The sequence below is a fragment of the Aplidium turbinatum genome, chromosome 7 (assembly GCF_918807975.1).
Source record: "Aplidium turbinatum chromosome 7, kaAplTurb1.1, whole genome shotgun sequence".
Lineage (NCBI taxonomy): Eukaryota > Metazoa > Chordata > Ascidiacea > Aplousobranchia > Polyclinidae > Aplidium > Aplidium turbinatum.
In genome coordinates, this window is record NC_137478.1 from 11,535,134 (window position 1) to 11,554,381 (window position 19,248).

A 19,248-nucleotide genomic window follows, 5' to 3' on the forward strand; every position below is an offset into this window, starting at 1 on the left:
AAGTTGATTATATCAAACACTGACTTATTGCCGTTTATTGTTTTTGGTGTTCTGTAATTTGAGCCGCAGTTTTTGCCCGTTTGTATAAGCTGTTTAATAAATTTCATACAAACATTATCCTAAAAGTGTTTCCAGAAAGCATTATAATCCATTATTTGAGTGTAATTTTGCAAAAATTTTCTGGGGGGCATGCCCCCGGACCCCCTTAGAATATGCGTGCCTTCGGCACGCTTTTACCTCCCCCAAAGTTTTATTGCTTCCCTTGCTTAACCCACCAGGATACGCCACTGCTAGAAGGGTTGCCTAATTTTCTAATTTGCAAAATATATATATACTGTATTTTTTACAGCTTATAAAGGAGTGCTGAAGTTGGTTTCAAAGTAGGCTAATTTAAGTTTATTTTGTTGAAAGCTAGTCTTTAGCGAAGCATGAAAGAAGCGTTGAATTAAGAATTGACCCTTGTAGGTTAACCTGAAAAGTAGAGTTTACATCCCATAATTGAACCATAGGCATACGAAGCCGAGCAACGTTATCAAGTTTAACATATTAAAGATTATTATATTTACAAAAAACACAAAACTACGCAGCAATTAAATGTCAAACGTTTTCGACATCACATGGTGTCCTCTTCAGGAATAACATATATACAATTTTTTACCTCTGAATAAAATACAATGGTTATTATAACTATAAACAGGAAAAAACAAAAACTGCACAGTACTTCTGACTAGCTCAAACTCAACGATATAGAATCTGCGAGAATCAAAGGTAACTGCATAAAAAGGTGTTGAACAGATCACATGATGTGGTAGAAAGGCAAGGTGCGAAAAAACTAAATTTAAAATACAGAGAGCAAGATGAGCCGTAAGCATACAATTGTCTGTTCAAAGGTGGATTGTTACGTTTTATGTACAAGACTTCTAAGATTTTAGTTATACTCAGACCTGCCTCTGGACATGATCTCAAATTGTTTTATAGAAACGTTGTTTTTGCATACTGTACAGGCCTCGAAATTCGTTTTTGTTGACGGCGGACAAACGTGTCCGGTCTGAGCAGCTATCTCGGCGGACAAATTAAGTCTCACGGCGGACACACCAGTTTTAACGTCGATCGTCATACTTAATCCCTTTATCTTGATAAATCTTCGCCATTTGAGAATCATAGCTACGGTTTAGGCTTTTTAAAATTTCAGCAAAGTTGCTCTGAAAGGCTTTCATCAGACCAACAACGTGCGCTTGACGCCGTGTAGCTACTAAATATGATGATGATGATTGTTAAAAATTTGAATTCTATGGACTTTTTGTGTCTGATGCAAATAAATAATAAAAAAATAATACGCCGCATAACTGATTAACTTCCGCCGAACGAGGTCGTGTGGCTTCTTGCGTCACAATGCTCTGGGCACGAGTCGGAAAACTCTAACGCGTAACGCTACTATTTTCTGATGCGCAAAGTTTCACTATAGGCTTTTTTCTTTAGGTTTATTTTTACATGTTATGTGAGCGAAAGTGACGAAAAGAATAAACAAAACATTAGAAAAAGCACAATTATTTTTCCCCTCTCCATGATGCGGTCGCCTTTTCAAAATAGTATCAGTATTCCACGAGACCACGGCAGGCTCGGAGTTATAATCAGCGCAATCAAGGCCATCCAAACATATGCTTATGATGAGAGCTTCAATAGCATCGATCTTCAAAGACGTGCGCCAATCTCCACGAGATCAGTGCTTGTCGTTAAGATACCTGATACCGAGATCTATTCCGTGTCTTTTCTCCAGACCGGCTAGTTGAGGGAAAAACGTAAATGCGAGCTCTTCTTTAGCGATGAAATATGCGATTTCAAACAACCTCTTTTGATTTTTTTCGTTGTCACTCATATTGTTGATGGCCTTGATGATCGGAAATTGATGGCTTGGGGTAAACGATATGTTGTGATCTTGGACAAAGCTAATCCTTACATTCGTTGTTCATTTAATATATGCGTCTATCACCACTAAATTTCCTAGTAGTAGGTTCATCGCCCTCATTCTCACTTTCAGAATTTTCCCTGGGCCTTTTCTTTCTTACTGTAATACCAAAACTTAAGTTTTGCTGCATCTTGCTGTAGTAGCCTACTCTTATAATCTAACTTTGTAACCAACCTTGCCTTATCAATATTACTCGGAGATCAAAGCCAGACATTGTGACGTAAGACTTGAACTAAGTTGCGCGTGATTAGTGTAGAAGTACCGGTACTCCCATCGATTCTTAGCAAAAAATTCACCTTTGTTACGCTGATTCAATGTCATCAATCGTTAAAGCAACGTAAAATTCGAAAGTTTTTCTGCTTGAATGGAAGCTAAAAGATACAGTATTAACTTTTTCTAGATGCGCGCTTGGAATGCGATAATTTCGCATTCCCAGCGCAAATTATATTCTTGCAACAGTTGTTCGTGCTATGCAATGACGATTTGTATCGCTAGTTTCTGCGATATTTCTCGGCGGACAAATATGACCGATCTAGAGGGTACTTCCCGCGGACATCACATGCTGTGACGGCGGACATGTCCGCCGTGTCCGCCGTGAATTTCGAGGCCTGCTGTACATGAGAAAATGTGATCTTTAATGGCACTTTTCTGTATGGAATTCAAATTCAAGTGTTCCCCAGCTCTAGTCGATAAATGTCTTGTTGACATACCAATGTATGTCAGGCTTGCATCACGCAAACAACTGAATTCATACACAACATTACAACATAGAGCAAAGGGCGTAGGTGACTTAAGTTCGAAATATCTGCCTACTTTGAACGTTCTATAATTATATACAGGGTAAATGTCACAATCGAATTTCTTTTTAACAATTTTAGCTAGATTTTTTGAAAAATCTTACCGAATCTTTTCCCAAGAATGGTATATCAAAAAAGTTGCTAAAATCGTCTTCTTTGGGTATATCTTTCGGTTTTTTATCCAGAAAAGTTTTCATACTTTATCGAAAAAATATGACGGGTATCCAATCCATTTAAATGTAACATATTTTTCAACTGATTAGTTTCATTCAGTGGAACAATAAATCTGTCGAACAAACCAAACAGGCACGAGATAAAAGACATAGAAGTAATCCAGATTTCCATCTATTTGGGCAAAAAGCATTGTAATTTGAAAGTAGGCCAGTGTTCAATAACCGGTATTGGTGTTAGTAGTTTTAAGGTTACTCTGATGCTGTTTCATAAAATAGATCCACAGATGTCCAAGGTTCGAGTCAAACCATTGCATGCTATGATGAGGAAGCGTTAATCAGATTAGTAAGAAGTTCGCATTACGTCCGTCTAGTGGTGAGATGTATCTGGTGGTGTGACAGGTTAGCCATGACACGATGTTGTTTACCCCACAAATCAAACACACCTTTTTACAAAGCACACAATACAGAAAAAAATATTATTTAACATTAATTTGTTGCAAGAAATGCAAAATGTCAAAATTACAATGTCAGAGCAGCTTGGGGCGTTCCCGTTCACTACAAAATAGTTTACAAAGTGGATTTAATGGAATTTGAGCATGGGTGCTCAACTGCTCAACACGATTCTTTTTAACAGAGAAGACTATTTGCTGAATTTCAAACCTTAGTTTTTGGTAAGATTTTTAATGTTTACTCCAGTACATGTCATTCATTTACTTATGACAAAAAACGGTTTAGATAATGTGCTTTGAGCCTCTTTACTGTTCATAGAAGTAAGTTTTTATGATGTTATACTTAGACACATTCAATATTTTTCAGTTCATCATCTCGATTTTCGTTTGTATTGTCCTTGAAATAGCAGCAAGCATATCAGCCCTTGTGTTAAAGGATCCTGTAAGTATAATTGAATGCATGCTGGCGTTATTCCATTCTTTGCAGTGACACTTCAATCATAGACAAAGGTAATTAACACATGTAACGCAATATGTACCGTATTTCTGAGGGATGCACAATGTAGAATATTTTTGTATGGTAGAATTATTTCTTGTCAATCCAGAATATTAAATTCTATTTGAAAGAAATCTTATCAGGTAACAAAACACTAAAGAGGACTAGTCATATTTTTAAATAGAATTATTTAGATGAGAACAACAATAGAATTATTTAGATTTCAGTACAATTTTCCTCAGCTGTGGGTCAGCTGTTTTTTCTCAAAATCGCTTTCGTCCATGGTTTACAATCTTTTGTATCTTTGTCCAGTTCAATGTTTTACATATCTCTTTCCACAGCACTTTTTTTGATGTGATCTAGGTGTTTTTCTTCCGCTATGATTAACGTTAACATTTTTGACCCATGTCTTATCAATTATCATCCTTCACAATATTCTTTCTCTACTGTTCTTTTCTTAGCACATTCAAAATAGATTCAAGTACAATTCACTTTCAGTTGAAATCTTCTTCCTTCTCATCCACCCCTGCATTCTCTGTTTACTGCTTCTTCAGTGTACAAATTAGGCCGTTGCGTTTTGAGGTCAATTTAAAAAAAAATACAAGTAATAGGTTTGGCTAGGTGGGAAATCACATAAAACCACCCAAAAAAATTTTGAGCAAAAAATATCAATGTTTAGGGGTCCCTCTGCCTCCCCGAAAATGTCCGAGCCCCATTTTTCCTTAAAATTGCATAACTTCTAAACCGCTTGAGGTAGAAACTTCGTTTTTGGCTCTAAAGGTTCAGAAGTCACATGTTCCTATCTGCTCTAAGAGGAATGTGTTCTTTAAAGTGTTGAGAAAAACAGTTATGAGCCAAAAAATGATTTTCAGGGCATTCGAGACTTTGAAAAATCATAGTAACTGCCTAATCATGCATATTTTAAAAACAAATGTTTAGTTGCAGAGTAACTTGTGTTGAAAGGTGTTGTGTATACTATAAGTAAACAAAGTAACAGTGAAAAAATATCAAAATAAATGTGGTTATCCCAAATTGGGGTCATTCTACCGGAAAACATCTTTAGCTCAGGAATGCATTTAAGTTAAAATACAAAACAATTCAGGTGTATGTTTATGAAATGCATGTGTCAGCTCAGTAACAAAATGAAAAGAGCAACGTTAACTAGCAACATACAGTAGCCTAATCCAATTTAGTTCCTAAACTGAGAGAGGAACCTGCTAAAGAATATTGAATGAACACAAACAAACACTGAAGGAATCGTAATGAACACTGTAAACAGCTAAAACTGCTAGCGAACACTGAATGCAACGAATTCACATCACAATTGTGATACCTTCAAGAAAACATAAAGATACACTGTATCTAGAAATCAAGTAAGCCACATCGCGCAAAGTCATGAAGACTGAAGAGAAATAGGCAGTTACCAGACTCAGCAGGAATATACGATTATAACGGTTGGGTATATTTCACACGAGCTTAGCGAGGCGCAAGCTCGATAGATACACTATCCTGTGAATCAGACAAATGGCTTACAATGAATTCAAGTCTACAGTCATGGATGTGACATAAGATCTTATGGAGTCGTCAATTTGCTTCATCATGCTGCTTGGCATTGCACACGAGCTTGCGCCTCGCTATGCTCGTGTGAAATATACCCAACCGTTATAATCGTATATTCCTGCTTAGTCTGGTAACTGCCTATTTCTCTTCATGACTTTGCGCGATGTGGCTTACTTGATTTCTAGATACAGTGTATCTTTATGTTTTCTTGAAGGTATCACAGTTGTGATGTGAATTTGTTGCATTCAGTGTTCGCTAGCAGTTTTAGCTGTTTACAGTGTTCATCACGATTCCTTCAGTGTTTGCTTGTGTTCATTCAATATTCTTTAGCAGGTTCCTCTCTCAGTTTAGGAACTAAATTGGATTAGGCTAGGCCTACTGTATGTTGCTAGTTAACGTTGTTCATTTCATTTTGTTACTGAGCTGACACATGCATTTCATAAACATACACCTGAATTTTTTTGTATTTTAACTTAAATGCATTCCTGAGCTAAAGATGTTTTCCGGTAGAATGACCCCAATTTGGGATAACCACATTTATTTTGATATTTTTTCACTGTTACTTTGTTTACTTATAGTATACACAACACCTTTCAACACAAGTTACTCTGCAACTAAACATTTGTTTTTAAAATATGCATGATTAGGCAGTTACTATGATTTTTCAAAGTCTCGAATGCCCTGAAAATGATTTTTTGGCTCATAACTGTTTTTCTCAACACTTTAAAGAACACAATCCTCTTAGAGCAGATAGGAACATGTGACTTCTGAGTCTTTAGAGCCAAAAACGAAGTTTCTACCTCAAGCGGTTTAGAAGTTATGCAATTTTAAGGAAAAATGGGGCTCAGACATTTTCGGGGAGACGGAGGGACCCCTAAACATTGATATTTTTTGCTCAAAATTTTTTTTGGGTGGTTTTATGTGATTTCCCACCTAGCCAAACCTATCACTTGTATTTTTAAAAAATTGACCTCAAAACGCAACGGCCTAGTACAAATACAGGGTCATCAATAATTAAGATCAATTATAACTTCAAACAAATGTATTTAATTAACAAATGGTAAACAATTTTTGAGTAATAAACATATAATATTATTGATAGATAAATATTTAGGAAAAACAAGTTTTACTCAATGTGTCCGCCATTTGCGTGGATAACAAGTCGGAGACGCTTCAAAAAGGACCTGCAAGAGTCACGAATAACTCTTTGAGGTATTTTAGCTCAATCTTTTTTCAGATTAGCCTTCAACGCTTCCAAACTGTGGTGGTGTTTAGTCAAAGCTTTGCTCTCCAGGTAAGATCAGATGCCAAACTCTGGGGGGTTCAGGTTCGAAATGGCCTGTTTCAGAGAATTCGATTCGGACAATTCGATTTGGAGAAGTCCCGATTCAGAGACAGCCTTTTTCGGAGACTTTCGAAAATCCAACGACGCCTTCTGTTTATTTAGAGAATTTTGTATTTTATTCCACAATATCGTTTTCATTTGCACATATGTGTCTAAATGCCACTTGCATTATGAGACAAGTTTTCTTTCTCCTGATCGAAACATGACTATTTATGTCAAGTACCATGATATGTTCTTCAGCTCTCTTCTTTTATCCCCGCATCTACATGAGTTTAAAATATACTATTGTCTTATTTCATTTTCTAGGTAAAATTTTACTCAAAAGTTACTTGTTTGCATAATTACGAGCAGTTTCCTTTATGACAGTACGGTACTGTATCGTATGCTATTATCAGGTAGGCTATAAAAATACCTTAGTCTTAATGTTAAGCTAAGCAACAGAAAGCAAGATTGTTAAAACTAACTTTTAATTCATTTATTCTTATCATTCATTTCTCTATTGTAAGCTAATTCCTTTCAATATACATGTTGCTGTGATTTTACAATTCTCCGAAAAAGACTTTCTCCGAAACGGATTCTCCCAATAGTAGCAGACCCGTTGAGGTCTGGGGATGAAGGAGGCCATTCTTCCTTGGAAATGAAGAATGGCACATTGGCTGAAAGCCAGTTTTGCATTCTCTTAGCTCCATGTGAAGGGGCAGAATCTTGTTCGAATGACCAATTACGTTTTTTGAAGTGTTTCTTTGCCCAAGGCAACAATGAACCCTCGAGTATATCATTTCGGTAGTTCTCTTGGTTCCATTTCACTCCTTGGTCCACAAAAATCAATGGACTCCTTCCTGATTTTTTGACTGTGGCCCACACCATCACTGATACCGCCCCTTGTCTCCGAGTGACTACCCGAGGTTTCATGTCACCATCCCTTGACCAAACACGATCATTCTGACTGGTAAAATGATACTGGACATCAAATTTCTTCTCATCGCTGAACACAAGGTTAGGCAGCGTGCCTCCTCCTTCAATGTGTAAGAGCAAAATTCTAGCTCTGGCGAGACGTTTCTCAATGGTATTGGCATTTAGCAACTGTTTGTTCATGTGTTTGAATGGCTCATCTTCAAATCTTTCTTGAGAACTGTGAACATGGTTCCATAGGCCTCGTTCGCCTCCTTTGCAAGTTTTTGGATTCGATCTCTTGTAAAGTTAATTATTGATGACCCTGTAGAGTGTAGAGTGCAGCTAACTCAGCTGCCTATGAAGAGAAACAAAATGCCCTATCTGTAGGGCACTCTGCAAGATGCATCGTATTAGTATAGCATTGCAGGACTTAGGCATGGACTTCTAAATAGTAGTATCTGGACTGGAAACTAAGTGGGCAACATGAGGCCAAACAGTTGGTACAACAGTTGGCCAACAGTGGGCCAACAGGGTTAGTTACTTGGCTGTTGGCCCACTGTTGGCCAACTGTTGTACCAACTGTTTGGCCTCATGTTGCCCACTGAGTTTCCAGTCCAGATGCTACTATTTAGAAGTCCATGACTTAGGTTTTCCACCACCTGCTGTAACCTTTGAGACATTGCTTCATTCCAAAGAAGAAGTGGGATATTAACATGACTGTGCTTTAGACTCCCTCTGTCCCTCTTGTTAAGGACCTGATATTGAGAGTACTGATAGTTGTATTTAAATACTATCAGGTTTGAATGAAAATGATTTGTTATTCTAAATTGTGCATCCATTTGTTACGAATTAATTTTGTATTGTAAAACAATCACATGCGGCATGATCTTACAATAGGTAGTTGTAACTTGTAACAATAGCCTGTAGTGTTATCACTATGATTTGTATATTTTGTTGGAGTGTGCCAAGGAACAGACCGCAGATCACATCATCAATCACTGTACCATCTTCAAGCCACTTAATGGAGTGGAAGGTCTGTCCAGTGTCCGTCTTAGATGATGAGACCAAAGGCTGGCTGCTCTCTAGTAGCCTTTTCATGTAGTCTTTGAACAGCGTATAAATCTGGGGTGGTAAAATGATAGACCCTCGGCCCCAGAAGCTCACATGATGAAGAGCACAAGTTTTCCGTCCATGCATCTTCTCAAAGGTAGTCAGCAGCATAGTGAAGGCAAAGTCTACTCGCACATGCAGCCAACAAAAAAAAAAAGAACCATTCCAGTGATATGATAAGTTATCAGACAGGATGGTAGGCTTGTATTGGAATTGACTAGAAGGAATTACCATACACTAGAAGCTAAAATGTAGCAAATAAGAATCTCTTAGTGAAGACATGAATTGAAAACAGAAAGCAGATTTATGCAAACTGAAATCCATAGGTTGGCCTTGAAATTTTAACAACACACATAGGTTCCCTCACTGTGAAGGTAGACGATTTTATTGCTTCTTTTTTTTATCATGGATCACACGGCTGTAGCCCAGAGCATCACGCAAGCTCTTGCTCTATTGTTGAAATCGGCTAAATCCTGTGCGGAGCATCTTGCTTTTAGAACACGGCATTCGAGGAGATGTTGCATCGTTTGCTCCTGTCCACATTTACAACTTGTGCTTCCCAAGGAATATCCCCAGTGTCGTATCAATGTCTTACATCTTCCGTATATCAGTTCTTAAGCGGTTGAGGCTTCGCTAATACTTCCAAGGTTTGCGCTTTCCAGGAGGAAGGCTTTTTGTGGGAGAAAGCTACATATTGACCGGTGTCAGCCTGGTTGCCAGCCTTAGTTGGACCCGCACATTGGTGGTGACCTCATCTTGACCCAGTGGGACATTTGAAGCAAGAAAACTTTTTCTTAACTTCAATCGCCTACGATTTAACGTCTCTTCCCTGTATTGTGAGGGTTGGACGCCAATGAATGTCTATTTTGTCTGATGGCATTTCTCCATCCCACCTGATCCCGAGGGTTGACCGAAACAAAGTTTTCCGGTCGCAGATCTTCCCGAATATTGTTGAGCCAACGTTTCTTTGGACGTCCTCAAAAGTCTTAGAACTTCTTGCATTTGAGGCCGCCACAGATCACGTCGTTACATCCAGCCGCAGCAGCCAGTCCTCAAAGGTTATTCCTAAGGACGCCAAGACTTTATTTTCTTTGGCCACATGTCTTCCATGCATTACACGTGTCTGTACCAACGCAGCCTTCTCCATCTCATGACATCTGCAAGCTGATGAATTCCAAGCTTGGATCTCAGCTCTTCCATCGTCACTCCGTCAGAAAGACACTTGGATCAGATTCATCATACCATGGCATTAAAATTGTACAATTAAAAATACTATGCACTGAAATCTATGCATGTAAATGTTGTATATTTTGGTTTATTTAATTGAATCTATGTACTCTGCTTTCGTTCTCCTTAGGTCTTCTCTTTTGCGTTGTAGTCATCCACGTGCTTTGCTAATCAGCGCTTCTCGTTTTGGATCTACTTTTAGAGATTTCGCACTACCGTATCTCTTGGTTGTACCGACTGTACCGTACGCTTGTTTAATAAAACAATACTCCAGTATGACCCGTAGAATGAGTTTAAAAACACAACAGTAAAATACACAGAAACTCTAAACATACAAAATGAAAACTTTTTATGTTTCAAATAAACTTTTTCAGTTTTCACTACAATTGATAGATATTTAGGATTTTACAAGAGCGTTTCACGTTGTTGCCTTCAACAGTAAATCTAGAAATAGATTTTGAGGGGCTCTAGGAAAGTGCCAGCGATGAAAGTTGAGATTAGAAGAAACAAAGATGTTTCTAGGGGTTAGACGTGTGCAAAGGTTTGACAAAACTGTGCTCTGTGCTTGCTGTTCATAGTTTTGATGGGCTCAAGTTGTCCACCTCCTAGTGGTGAGCCCTGGTAATTGATTCTTGCAATCAAGCGAATGACAACAAATCGAGACAGCAATTGTAGCTCACAGAGCTCCATACAACTCCATCCTGTAGTGTACAAAGTGATGCTGACCCAGAGCATGCGCCTTTCATGTCTAATAGCTGTTCAGGGCGGGCAACTTCGGTTGTCGTATGGGAAGGCATCACCTTGCTGCAGTTGAATGTGGAAGGCCTGACCAAGTCTAAAATCGACATCTTAGAACAACTAGTGAAGGCCAACCAAGCATCGGCTATTCTTCTACAGGAGACACACGCCACCAACAGTGCTGTTCTGAAAATTCACGGATAATTTTAATGGGACTTTAGAATTTTGAAAATCTGTGCAAGGTATTCCCACACATTTTCCTGCAATATACGAGGTACACGTCACATTAAACCTGTAGTAACAATAGAAAAAGTTTAACTCATTGTTCCTTTAATGTAGTTGAAAGTTGAGCAATGATCAGTCACCATGATTTTGCATTAGGAACTGGTGCAGTATGTTGAATTTGATTTTTTTTCTTGTGCAAGAGTTTTTTTATATTTAAGATACAGCCTAGGAAGTAGGAATGTTTGTAAAATTTTAATGAAATCACTTTTTGCTTTGTTGTGTGAATATAATCAGTTCAAACATACAGATTTTGTATTATTGCTGCCTGAATAGATGTAATTCCTTAAATGTGGTATAAGTATATTATTTTATTAACAGAAAATTTTATACTTCTACAAGATTTTGTCCTACTCAAAAGGTTGTCTTAATCATATTGTGAAAAATTATGTGCAGACCTGAGTGGTATTTTTAGCACGGTATCTTAATAATTGCTGCATGGACCGACATTAAATGTGTTGCACATGCCATAAAACTGTGTGTTGATTTTTAATTATTTTTATTGGAAAACGACAAGTTAATTGCTTATGGTTCCTAGGGTCCATAACTTTTAGGCACTGACACGTAGGTCGTAGGTGCATGTAAGCTCCTACTCGGGCGTCAAGCGGGTTTGCCTCACTGGGGCACTGGGTGATGTTGGTGTTATTCTGAATAAAGACTTAATGTTTGTGACAGCATGATATATTTTATACATTCATATTGCATACTCTACGAGAATATTCGGTAAGTTTTAGGCTATTTAAACGATTATTTTTAAGGTCGGCTGCATAGCCGAGTGGTGAGAGTAGAGATCGACCGATATCACTTTTTCAGGCCGATACCGATATTTATGAAATTTTTTAGGCCGATACCGATATATATCGGCCGATATATATCAGCTACGAAAAATTTGTTACCAACAAAGTTATTAAACAACAAACCAGTCCAAGAAAGTTTATGCATTAGTTGCTGTAATGGAAAAATCATTCTTAACACTAATCACAAAAAAACACCAAACAAAAAAGAAACAATCCAGGCCTCGAAATTCGTTTTTGCTGACGGCGGACAAACGTGTCCGGTCTGAATTCTTTGCCATTTAAGAGCTATGGCTACGGTTTGAAAGGCTTTTTAAAATTTCAGCAAAGGCTTTCATCAGACCAACAAGCTACACGGCGCTTGGAGAGTGAAAGCGCCGTGTAGCTGCAATACGCCGCATAACTGATTAACTTCCACCAAACGAGGTCGTGTGGATTTTTGCGTCACAATGCTCTGGGCACGAGTCGGAAAACTTCTACACTGACTACCACTACTATTTTCTGCTGTGCAAAGTTTCACTGGGCATTTTTCTTTAGGTATATTTTTGCGTGTTCTGTGAGCGAAAGTAAATTTTCCATGGACCTTTTCTTTCTTACTGTAATACCAAAACTTAACAAATTTTGCTTCATCTTGCTGTAATAGCCTACTCATATAATCTAATTTTGTAATCAACCTTGCCTTATCAATATTACCCCGAGATCAAAGCCAGACATTGTGACTTAAGACTTGAACTAAGTTGCTCGTGCTCCCATCGATTCTTAGCAAAGAATTCACCTTTGTTACGTTGATTCAATGTCATCAATCGTTGAAGCAACGTAAAACTCAACAGTTTTCCTGCTTGAATGGAAGCTAAGAGATACAGTATTAACATTTTCTAGATGCGCGCACTAGAATGGGCGGGAAATTATATTCTCGCAACAATTGTTCGTGCTATGCAAGCACGTTTGAGCAACTTGTATGGCTGGTTTTGAGTGTGCTTTTGCTGGCCGATATTTATCGGCGAAAAATAGCCGATACAATATATCGGCTACACCTGATATTGGCCGATACATATCGGCTGACCGATATATCGGTCGAGCTCTAGGTGAGAGCCCTGGAACGGCACTCGAAAGGACGTCAATTCAATACCGCTTAAGAGCATGCGGCTGTGTCTTTGGCAGGACACTTAAAGGCATGCCTGAAGGCAGTGAAGGTGGACACGATGATTGGCTTCCTTACCTTCCTATCCACTTGATATAAATCTTCTACCACTGAGCGTAAGCCTGGATACGACAAAAAAACAAACGGTTATTTTTAAAGTTATTATCATAGATGTTTGCCTTGTACAAGAGATGAAGGAAATCAGTGATTGAATATTCAAACCCAGTCCAAAACCCAACTAGATCAAGTTATTTGGAGTGAAGTTTAAACGATGTAAAAAATCTATTTACACATCGTCCTTCGTAAAAGCAGTACGAAATGTATTGTATTGTCTTTGGGCAACTAAAAACCAATAAAATACACGGCAGGCACCGAAATCATCCGGCGCTACAGTGTGGGTGGATACGTGTCTGCGCCTACATGTCGTGCTCCTCTTACCGGCTTTGACTTTATGTGAGTAGGTTTTTCATTTGTTTGCTGCATTTCATACAGGCAAAGAATTTCATAAATGATTACGTTTTGAAAGGTCTGGTGACATACTACGATGACCAGGACCTTAAGAATTTTGTCGATTTTGTGCAAGAAGAGGTAAGATATATACTGTACAGTGTACACTGTACATTCTAACAAGGAGTCAGCTAACCATTTTTGTGTCATGAGAGCTCACACAAATCCCTATTTGTTAACGCAACAATCGGCAGATTTACGGTTCTGCTATGACGGACTAAATCTCAAACACTAAATCATACAAATCTTAATCTCCACTGGGATATACTGTATGTACCAGCAGACTTGGACAACTAGAATTTTTGTAGTCTTTCGAAATTAGATTATAATTATAATTAGAGTATCGTAATTTAAGCTTTTACAAATTAGATTAGGATTAGAGCTACCCAAGTTTTCACAAATTAGTGTAGAATTTAAACTAGATTAGAATTAGTTGAACGCAGTTGTCACATATCTTTATTTATAAAGCTTTGGTAGAGAGTTTGCTTTGTTGAACCATATAGAAATAAAACATACTGTAGTAACTTTAGCGGGTTTAACATACTTTATTTCACACAAAATAAAACATAATTAAAATAAACTCAAACGTTTTCGACACGTACGTGTGTCCTCATCAGGAATTAAATCTGCAATACATAAAATAAAAAATCGTAAGATAAATTTGACTATGCACTGTAACGACACTCTGGACTCAAAGCACAAACTGAACAAATGATTGCGAGTAAATTATGCGGTAGGTTAAACCCGCTAAAGTTACTATGTTTTATTTCTCTATCTTTATTTATGATAGATAAAAACGCCAATGTGGCAACACGGGATCAAAGTGTCATTCCACCATCACAGCGCCAAAACCACTTACGTCCTAATATACATTGTAACGTCAGTGAATGTCTTTGAAGGTCTCTAGTTTTAAACTGAGGGAGTACTGAGCAGATATATTAAACTGAGCAGATAGATTAACGTCAGTGAATTGATGAATTAATCGAATTTTTCATGACTTTGCTGCTCAAAGGGATGGAATGACACTTTGCTCTTGATCGTTTTATTGCATTTTCTTTGTATAACGTTAATAAGAGCCCAGGATCCTTCCATTTGCCAAAAAATATTGTTGGATAAACTAAAATTTTTAAACAAAACTGGATATTGGATAAGAACTACAATTAGAGCAAACAAGTTTTTACCGAATTAGATTAGAATTACAGAGATTTTGCTCTAATTTATCGAATTAGACAACTAGAAGTAGAATTATCTAGCTGTCCAAGTCTGTGTACCAGTGGTCGAAAATGCGTGTATGTTTTTTTGTCATTTCAGTTTTCATGCTGCGGTGGACGCATCTATAAGGATTGGGTAGTGAACCCGTACCATAATTGCAGTGCACCAAGCCCATCGGCTTGTGGGGTGCCTTATTCATGCTGTGTTCGCGAAACGACTGATGACTTTGTTATTAACTCAATGTGTGGATACGACACCATAAGTCTTGAGGTAAAGTACTGGTCGCTAAACAGGGACCTACTTTGTAACATCAAGCTGCCTGCTTACTGTTTGCAAGTTGCCATCGTTTTAAAGGCAATGCACATAACCTTTTCTTCTATTTTGGGTATGTCAAATGCGACAGGATAAAATAAGCGGCACTGTAGCTTCACAGATTTTGTTACTTTGAAAAGTACCCAAGTATCTATAATATCGTATTTTTTTACAACCTTTGTAATTACTAAGAATGCGAAGAAAATCTAGTGTCAAACAGCAGCCCCGACGGCCGACAGGGAGGTCTAGGAGAAAATTTTGAACCCCTGTTGTTGATGATTTTAGATAATCTGAAACTTTTGCAGCGGGCTGCAAATTTCAAGAAAACACGCAATATTTGTTTATTTTCTAAAAAAGTGCTTTGGTTTCATGACTCCAACATCTTGTTGGTACCTGGCCATAAGTATCCTTTCATCTGCCCCGGTGTCAAATGACTTCCAACTTTAGGTTACCCGAGGAATACTAGTAGACCTACTAATTTATTTAATTGAAGGGTTGACAATGCAACACAATTAAAAATAATTTTGACCACAGCATCACGAAAGTTCAATAGGAAATTTTGTGAAGTCGCTTGTATAGCTGAGTGGTGAGAGCCCTGGTTCGACTTTTGCAAGGTTATCGTGTCGAAACCGCTCATGAGCATGCGGCTGTGTCTTTGGCGGGACACTTAAAGACATGTGTATAATTGAACACGGGGATTGGCTTTTTTGTCTTCCCATTTACTTTATTCAAATCTTCAGCCACCAGGCGTATGCCTGGATACGACAATACTGTAAAAATAGATAAACTGAGATAGCTTTGTTATTCTAGCATTTGGTATATTTTGTTTAACTACGCAAAATCTTCAACGCAAATACCTGCAATTTGCAATTTAAGAATACTCACACTGTTAGATCCACTTATGAACATAATAAAAACGATATTGTGTCATAATATAATTCTAAAGTTTTGTTGCTATCCAATATGAATATGAAATAGAAAGATCGTAAAGTAGTACAGTTAGTTACAGCTAGAATTAGTTATCTATTGTCAAACAATATCTAATATATATCAAAATTGAAACTTAAGCAGCAGCGTTGTTTCTCGTAGCAACTCACTCATATTTTTACTTTCTTACTCCAAAAGTAATTTGCTGGTCTGCGTGGAATTTCATAATTAAACAAAAGTGTATTTTCGGTGTACCCTAACAACACAGGGATTTTTAGACCACATTGTAAAGATGATACTTTTTGCAGCCTTTTGATGCCGTGTTGATCATTCATCTCATTGGATGTATCGATGCTATCATTGACTTCGTATGGGGAAATCAAACTGTGTTCGTGGCATTGGTGCTTAGTATTTTCCTACCACAGGTATATACACTGCAGCAGCAGCTGTTTGGCCACTGCAACTCACCAATGAGATATTCCCATTATGCAACTTCGGTGGGGTGAGGCTGTGAGCCGTATTTGAAGTGAGACTAAAACAGTTTGCTCATAATATTGTCTAACGTCTAGTCGTCTACTCTACCCCCCTGTCGCTAAACCATTGCTGTTCCACTTACATGAGTTGTTAATCGATTGCAGACTATCAGTTATATGTTTCTCATGAAGTATATTAACAATCTCAAAGCCAGCTTTTTAAATTGACTCTTGCTAGTCCGGCTCTTCGTCACATTGAATTGTTCATTGTACGTGGCTAGCGTTGACTTTTCCACTGTTCATGCAGGCTTAGTTATCCCATGAAGGCAAATTTGGTGTTATTTGTGTGATCGGGCAGAAAGTACCACTCGTGTTATTTCTTCAAGACCTTTTGTTTTTATCTACAGATTATTGGAATCGTCTTAGGAATTTTGTACATGAATTTGCTCAAGAGAATTATTGCCTCACAGCCCAGTCCACCCTCCCAACCATTAATGTAGCTCCGTTTGGCATCTCAGCTGCAGTCGATGCCTTACAATGCATAAGGTTTTTTCAATCTCTCAAGACTGCAAGTCACTTGACCCGTTTGGGATTTTGGTAACGAATATTTTCAAACATTGTAAATAGAGTTTGTTGATTGACGCGCAAGCCCAAGCTGGTTTCAGTTTTATCTCATTTCCGTTTGTCCGTAGCTGTACCGTGAATGATTTCGCTGTAGAGGTTATTGAAATTTAGTTCAACTTGAAGACGTGTAGGATAGTCCTGCTTAAAGAAATGTATGACTCGCCCAAAAGTCAATACGAGACAGTGGAAAATAGCCTGGGCCTACACGAAAAACAAAGGAGTACTTTTTTCGATTTAGTTTTGTTTTAGATCCCCCCTGAACATTTGCATTCTAGCAAAATTCCTTCCTATTACTGGTCGTGATTGTAAAACGATTCTGTGACTTAAACTACTAACGATTCTGTGAAAAACTACCTTCAGTTAAGCTAGGCTCTTGTAAGGCTCAGTTGCCACGCTTTAATTTGATTGGTTTACTGTGTTCATTGTGCAATCACTTTGTTTTTTATCGCAAGACTGTGTTGAGCATACAGTAGTTTAATTTGTGGCAGGCCTACTCAAGAAAGTGAACAAATATCGTCGGAATTATAGTCATGAGTGTCATTGGTACGTGTGTTTTGTGTGGTTTAGTTTGTATACTGTTTCAATCAATGGCTACTGCGTTGAGTTGCAGATAAAACTGTTTCCTTGCAGTTTTTGACACTGTTCAATAATCTTACTTGTTTTACTTGTAGTAATGTCGTTTCGTCATTCTAATTACGCCGTATCAAACTAAGAACTAGCTTTCTTTCTGAAACAAATGGTCATCAGAACACACCAAACGCCCACGAGATAACAGACACAAGATTAAAACATATTTCCATTTACTAGGCCTAGGGCAATTAGGGCATAGAGCGTGATAATTTAAAAGCAAACCGATGTTGGTAGGTTTTTGCCAAACTTAACAACCAAAAGTGCCATTAAAGAGCACATCGCCTTTTGTGAAACGTGCATCGATCGACCAATTTAAAATCATCTCTCGAGGCAGATCTGATTTTCAGAGTGAGTTTCAGCGAAAAAAAAACTAGTTTCAGACTAAGATCATGGAAGCTTAATAATAATAAAACGTAACAACCTATCTCTCAACCGGCAGTTATTCGCCTGTAGTTTTACACCTCGTGTGATCTGTTTCCCACCGTATAATTTGCTCGTAATTATTCTTTTATCATTTGTTTAGTTTGTGCTTTTCAGTCCAGAGTGTCGTTACAGTCACACAAGAAAAGTTATAGTGCAAAGTCAAATTTATCTTACAGTTTTTCATTTTATGTACAGTGTATTGTAGAATGCCGATTTAATTCCCGATGAGGACACACGTACGTGTCGCAAACGTTTGAGTTATTATGTTATATCATTTTGTTTTGTGTGTAATACATTACGTTAAACCCGCTAAGGTTACTTTGTTTTGCTTGTCTATGTTATTCATTTAATTTATGTTTTGTCTATGATGACATAATCTAACCAGCTATGAATAACTGATCTGTCCCAAACCTATGATCTTTTATCCCATTACATTTTTTCTTGGATAACCACTCAGCCTTGGCTTTTAAATGTCTATTGTATATACAGCAGCAATGCCACACTCGACTGTTTAGGTACGATAAATCTTCCAATGATTAATTTCTCAATCACCGAAACGTTGTTCAGCTAAGGTCCACTTTCTATTGTACCAAGACCCTTCTTTGTATATTTAACCAATGACGTGACGTGAGCAAGATGTAGTTCGTTCTCATGAAACATGACTTTCAAGTATCAATGCCGTGACCAACGTTTTCGTTGCAAAACTCCTGTAAATGACCACACCTGATTTGTTTCGGTATTGTGTGCTGTGGTATTAGCAACGGTTAAGTACAAACGTTTGAGACACTTGTTGTTAAGTTTCTCAGTGATAGTATTAAAAATATTACTCTTACAGTGATCGATACTGTTAATGGTTTGACAAGCGTTAACAGTAACACTATCACACTCCTCAAACTTACCATCTATAAGTGGCCTAAAATACATATTGGTAGATGTTTTCAATTTCTCTCCTGTGATAGCGTGACTGCAGAGCAGATAAAACTGCCAAAGAATCTTCGCTCATTTTCAAAGCTTTATCTGCAGTGCTTGAGCTTCACGCGACGATAGATTGATGAAGCTGATGCATCGATGTCGATCAACGACAGATCATAGTTGATTAGATTGTCGACATATAATTAAAAATTGATTCTATTTGAATAAGAACCTTCTGATGATCCGTGTAGGTGAA

General features: G+C 37.8%; 1 protein-coding gene across 1 annotated transcript in view; it reads left to right on the top strand.

The window, feature by feature from the left end:
• The window catches only part of LOC145774326 (tetraspanin-15-like), a 43,056-nt gene extending 23,808 nt beyond the window's left edge, over positions 1-19,248 (top strand). Inside the window, exons 3-7 of the mRNA XM_082585548.1 lie at positions 3,753-3,827; positions 13,465-13,560; positions 14,791-14,961; positions 16,239-16,355; positions 16,811-19,248. Of these exons, the coding sequence (XP_082441674.1) occupies positions 3,753-3,827; positions 13,465-13,560; positions 14,791-14,961; positions 16,239-16,355; positions 16,811-16,903 (552 nt within the window). The 3' untranslated portion in view covers positions 16,904-19,248. The remainder of the gene's footprint in view (positions 1-3,752; positions 3,828-13,464; positions 13,561-14,790; positions 14,962-16,238; positions 16,356-16,810) is intronic.